Source organism: Mastomys coucha, unplaced genomic scaffold (assembly GCF_008632895.1).
Source record: "Mastomys coucha isolate ucsf_1 unplaced genomic scaffold, UCSF_Mcou_1 pScaffold15, whole genome shotgun sequence".
Taxonomy (NCBI): domain Eukaryota; kingdom Metazoa; phylum Chordata; class Mammalia; order Rodentia; family Muridae; genus Mastomys; species Mastomys coucha.
In genome coordinates, this window is record NW_022196897.1 from 19,546,726 (window position 1) to 19,552,813 (window position 6,088).

At 52.1% G+C, this 6,088-nt stretch overlaps 1 protein-coding gene across 6 annotated transcripts in view; it reads left to right on the forward strand.

Moving 5' to 3' along the window:
- Prdm12 (PR/SET domain 12) overlaps window positions 1–5,610 on the forward strand; it is a 21,601-nt gene extending 15,991 nt beyond the window's left edge. For 4 of the 6 annotated variants that reach the window (XM_031369758.1, XM_031369757.1, XM_031369759.1 and 1 more), the window contains exons 5-6: window positions 1,627–1,738; window positions 3,936–5,610. In XM_031369758.1, coding sequence (XP_031225618.1) covers window positions 1,627–1,738; window positions 3,936–4,678 — 855 coding nt within the window. In that variant the 3' untranslated portion in view covers window positions 4,679–5,610. Of the gene's footprint in view, window positions 1–1,626; window positions 1,739–3,933 lie in introns of all 6 variants that reach the window. The other 2 variants (XM_031369754.1, XM_031369755.1) reach the window with 2 other exon arrangements.
- Window positions 5,611–6,088: the final 478 nt, after the last annotated feature.

Below are 6,088 nucleotides of genomic sequence, written 5' to 3' on the forward strand. Positions count from 1 at the left end.
CACACACACACACACACACACAGCACACATATACAGCCTGGTGGATATGGGGCGGGGCAGGTCTTCTAGGCTCTTACCATGGAAGGTGTACCCAAGGTTCTCAGGCTCACACGGAAGGGAAGAAATTCTCCCTGACCACTCCTCTGGGGTGGCTCCAGATACCCATGAGTGGACTCCCACTTGGTTTTTCTTTGTACACATGTATGTGTGTATGCTCATGTTGTGTATGACGTGTGTGTGTGTGAGTATGTGGCGACCAGACATCAGCCTCTCGGTGCTGTTGCTTAGACACTTGTTCTTTGAGACAGGCTCTCTGGCTGGCTTAGGGCTTAGCAATTAGTCTGGAGTTAGCTAGCAAACTCTAAGGGTTTATCTCTACCTCCCCAGCACTGGGATTCAAGTGTGCACCCTCAAGCCTACTCTTTTCATGTGGGCTCTGGGGCTCAATCTCATAACCTTATGCTTCCAAGGCAAATATTTACAAAGTGAACTGTCTCCCCAGTCCCATACGGATCTCCTGTGCTTCAGCTAAAAGAGAATCCCACAGAAAAACAAGACAGTTGTTGTCAGGCCTTGTCTGTGCTTCACTGGGCACTTCACAGAAGCGCCTCTAGGAGCTGTGGCCTCAGGGCTGTTCTCTCCTGTTTGTCCTACCTGGCTGGGGTCCAGAGAGCAGGCTTCTCAGCTCCCTTGGATTATCACCACCAACCTATCTTGATCAGTAGCTGTCACGGTTGAGAGCAGCCAAGCCTCAGGCCTGGCCATAGGCTCTGGGCTTCCTGATATTGCACCAGGGCCAGTGAAACATTCTGTCGAATGCTGTTTTGGTACTTCCAGAGGTGGAGGTGTTTGTCAATCCCAAGGTTTCTTCTTTAGCGCCTGCCCTGTGGTGCATGGAGCCCTGCAGAGAGCCCTGTGCTGTGACTCCATGCTGCCTGTGGGCACTTGAGAGAAGAGCCTTTTCTGGAACATTATCAGGCAGGGTGTAGCCATAGGGCACCCCACAGCCCACACTCTTTAGAAACATCTGGCTCAGCCCTAGGGCCCTAAGGGCTGACTGACTCTAATTCCTCTGGATTAATAAAAGGGGAAGAAGATTCTAGGTGTTTTTTTATCTTCTGTTACTTCTGTTTGTGAGGCTTTCCCCCTTCTTTTTTGAGACAAGATCTTTCAAATTCCAGGTTGGTCTCAAACTGGCTGTGTAGCCAAGGATGACCTTGAACTTCTGATGGTCCTGTCGCTACCTCTGAGTGCAGAGATGACGGTGACTATAGTGACTGCTTTATGCAGAGCTGTGGATCTAGTCTAGGCCTTTGCATAGGCTAAGCATGCATTCTACAGCTGAGCTACTCATACACCTCCCACCCCCGCCGTCTGTGTTTCTTTTGTTTTCTTGTGGCTATCAATTTGGATATTTTTGTGAAACAGAACAGAAATGATGAGATGACCTGGCTTACGAGAGAGGAAGAGAGGGGACAGTGTCCCGGGGCCTTAAATGTCTACACAGTTTGCAGTGAAATCATGCCAGCTTTAGCTTTCTCAGGCCTGAGTGTGGTGCAGAGAAACCCCTTCCCTCCTGCCAGCAGCTGTCACCCCTCTAACCTCTTCCTGCCTCTCTTCCTGCAGATGATCCCTCCAGACCAGGAACTGCTGGTGTGGTATGGAAATTCCCACAACACCTTCCTGGGCATCCCAGGTGTGCCTGGACTGGAGGAGGAACAAAAGAAAAACAAGCATGGTAGGTGTTCAGTATTCCCCATGAGGTCATGGTGACAATGATCCAAGGAGGGGAGAGCTTGGGGACAGGACTCCTCCTGGCCTCTGGAAACCCTTCTTCAGCACCCAGCAGCATTGTACATCTGGGAGCTCCTGGTCAAAGACAATCACTTCCTTCAGGGCAGCCAGCATGGGCTGAGTGTGGGGAAAGGCGGGCAGGCTTGCTTTCTGGACCTGATAGATTGTCTGCGGGCAGATGAGGAAACCCCAGAGAGGTGATGGGGTGTGGCTGAGAGCTGGGCAGGACAGCAGGAACACACACTGATGTCTAGTTCAGCTGCATGCTGCTGAGACCGGCTTTGTGCCTCAGCTTCCGTATCTGTAAAGAGAAGGCATGGGATGAGGGCATCTCTATGTCTCCTTCTAGCTCTGTCCAGGTACTGGTGTAGGGCTTACCATCAATCAGCTGCATGGTTTGTATTCTCAACAGAGGGAGGGTAGAATGAACCCATGTGTCTTGAGACAGGGCTTATCATATAGAAGCTACTGGCTCAAGACCTATGTCCTGTTGAGTCTGGAGATAACTGGACCTCCCCTTCCCAAGTCTGAAATGAAACCTTTGATGAGTATCAACCTCCCAGACCCTACAAAATCCTTGTGACTTTTTATTTTTAAAGCAGGGGTCCCAGGCTGGCCTCCAAACTCATTAGATAGTTAGAGATGACCTTTTGTTTTGTTTTATTTTTTTTTTTGTTTTTTGGTTTTTTTGTTTTTTTTGTTGTTGTTGTTGTTTGAGACAGTGTTTCTCTGTGTAGCTCTGGCTGTCCCGGAACTCACTCTGTAGACCAGGCTGGCCTCAAACTTAGAAATCCACCTGCCTCTGCCTCCCAAGTGCTGGGATTAAAGGCATTCGCCACCACTGCCTGGCTGACCTTGAACTTCTGACTCTCCTGCCTCCACTTCTAATGTTGGGATTACAAGAGTGTGTCATTATATCCGATTATTTATTTTTAAATGATTTATTTATTTTTATTTTATGTGCATTGATTATATGCATGTCTGTGGGAAGGTATCAGCTCTTGGAACTGGAGTTACAGGCAATGGTGAGCTGCCATGTGAATGCTGGGAACTGAACCCAGGTCTTCTGGGTGCTCTCAACCACTGAGCCATCTCTCTGGCCCCTATTTATTTATTTTTAAGAGAAACAAGCCCGGCAATGGTGGTCATGCCTTTAATCTTAGCACTCTGGAGGCAAAAGCAGGTAGATCTCTGGGGTCAAGCCCAGCTTGGTCTACACAGCTAGTTTCAGGAGCCAGGACTTATACAAGGAAACCTTGTCTCAAAATAAAAAGATGGAAAAGAAAAGAAAAAGGAAAGACCAGGGAGGAGCCCGAGGCCCAATGTGCTAGTGTTTACCAACAACCCACCCCCCATGCCCCATCTCCATTTTCAATGAGAAAATGGACAAACCATAGTTTCCAGGTACACTGAATACTTAGCGACTATTTGTGAGGTGAGAGATGAGAGGGCTTTTTAGGGGCATCATAGTTGCTATCCTTTGTGGATGGCCTATTAGGACCTGGGTATTTCTCACATTAAGGCAAAGCGGCCAGCACAGAAAAAGTCTTCTAGTGACTGCACTTTTTCTGATGAACTTGCAAAATCCCGATATCCCCTAGCAGTTATATAAGACCTTAAAAAAACAAAAACTAAAACTAAAACTGTTTTTATTCTTACATTTTACCTTTTTGTGTGTACATATAGGCAGGTATGCGTGCCACGGTGAGCATGTGGAGGTCAGAGGACACTAGTGGGAGTCAGTTCTGTCCTTAACCATGTGGGTCCAGGGAATCTAGTTGGGGTCATCAGGCTTGGTGGCAAATGAATGCCTTTTAGCCCAGCCACCTCTTCCCTCTTTTCCCGAAGTCCCGAAGTGATGCAGGGTCACCATGCCTGGACCGCCTCCCATCTTTCAGATGAGAAAACTAAGGTTTCCTGGGGCTATGTCACCAAATCCTCCCAGGCTGGGGGCCTGCTGCAATCTAGCTGCTGTTAGATCACAGCCATGACCCGCTGCGCCATTGGGGCTGTGTGTCCCACGATCTGTAGGGGAGTGAGTACCCGGGGGACTGGGCGCAGTCGGCGTGGGTGCTAACCGGGCTGCTTTCTTTTCCTCCCGCCCGCTCCGTGGGCCCCGCGTTCCGCCCGCGCGGCCAGAGGACTTCCACCCGGCGGACTCCGCGACCGGCACCGCGGGCCGCATGCGCTGCGTCATCTGCCACCGCGGCTTCAACTCGCGCAGCAACCTGCGCTCGCACATGCGTATCCACACGCTGGACAAGCCCTTCGTGTGCCGCTTCTGCAACCGCCGCTTCAGCCAGTCTTCCACGCTGCGCAACCACGTGCGCCTGCACACGGGCGAGCGTCCCTACAAGTGCCAGGTGTGCCAGAGCGCCTACTCGCAGCTGGCCGGCCTGCGCGCGCACCAGAAGAGTGCGCGCCACCGGCCGCCCAGCACCGCGCTCCAGGCGCACTCGCCCGCGCTCCCCGCGCCCCACGCCCACGCGCCCGCGCTCGCCGCCGCCGCCGCTGCGGCCGCCGCGGCGCACCACCTGCCGGCCATGGTGCTGTGAGCGCCGCGCACGCGCTCCACGCGCACGCGCCTCCCCGCCGCCGCTGCGACGGACCCGACCCCCCGCGCCGCGCGCCATCCAGGCGCCGGCTACCCGGAACCCACTCCCGATCCGTCTCGCAGAAGACGACGCCGAGGGGCGACGTCCCCTTTTGCCCAGGCCACCCGGCTGGTGTGGCTGCTGCCCTGTTCTCTCTTCTTGGGAGCCGGTCCCCATGTCCGGTCCCCATCTCGGAGTGTCCCTCCTGCAGGGCCGCGTCCCTACGCGGACATCTCTCTTCTAGACGACAGGAGAGAGGGGACAGACGATCTCCAAAGAGAGCTGAGTAGTTGGGAGTGGAAGAGAGAGCTACCTCCTTGGCCCAGAGTGGGCCTGGGGCGGCGATGCTCATCTTTGCCTCCTGGGAATGGCGTCTTGAAGTGTCGGAGTGGAGGGAAAGACGTTGACCCTTGGCTGCGATTGGAGCCCCAAGGTGATTAGCACAGACCGGGAGAGACCAGCTCATCCTGGGCCCTGCTTTCCTTCCAGTGCACCCGGCTCCCAGGGAAGGACGAGATGCTGATACATTCTGCAGTGTGTTGGGCAGGTTGAGAGTGGAGTCACAAGGAACATTCACCATAGCCCCTGGGCAAGACCCTGACCCTTTCGGAGCCTCAGTTTCCCCCTCTATAGAACGCAGGAATTAAACTAGTGCTCCCTTTCTTAAATCTCAACTGTCTTCTGAGCTTAGGAATGGAGAGGCATCCTCACCTCCACCCTACTAGGTCCCCAAACAAGAGAATGAGCGACCATACAGGGGTCTGGAGCCGAGGTTGGCTTCTCCGCCCAGAAAGTTTGCCTGAGGCGCGTGGAGCCCGGGGTTCTTCCCCACGACCCCACACTCCCACGGGCTCCTGCCCATGCCGTTCCCTGCTCTGTCCGTGGGCGCCCTCTAGTGTCAGCCCAAATCTTGTCATTTACCAGAATCCCCTCCGCCCAACACACACACACACCCCACATACAATCCATCCACACACCTGGGCGTTTGTAATAAAAAAACCCCCACAAAACTATAATAATATTAACAAAAAGTATAACATGTATAGAGTTTTCAAGGAAGTGTGTACTACTCCCAGAAAAAACTGTCACTTTAACTTTGTAAATGTTTATCTAAGATGATATTTACGAAACTGTGATATATATTATTTGATTGTATATGTACAACTGTAAATACATTTGTACTTCTCTTGTATTCTAAAATAAACATTACTTGGAACATGTATCACTTGGCCCCTGCCCGGGTGCATGCCTTTGTCTGAGACTACATTTGGAAATGGCTGGAGGGATTGTTCTGCTGACTGCTGCTAAAATTCACTGCTGTACCTTCTGTAATGAAAAGGCTGCTTGTCCCCAAGAAAAGCCACAGGGCAGAGCGACTAGGAATAATGAAGGAGCCGGACAGGGTTCTTGTAGTTTAGCTGGCTGCAGTACGGGTTCCCTCCTGTACAATTTATCCACCTATACTTGGATTAGGACTTGTTTGTTCTCATAACCAACTTGGCAGCGGTGGGCCATAGGGATCACCAGAAATCCACACCCATTTTCAGGCTCAGTGTCTTAGTGTCTTTTCCTGTACACATCGGCAGAAGCAACTTAAGGGGAAAACGGCTTATTTTGGCACAAGGTCGAAGGTACAGTACACATGGTGGGGAAATTAAAACGGCAGCGGCCCAGCCCACTCCTCACATTACAGACACAGC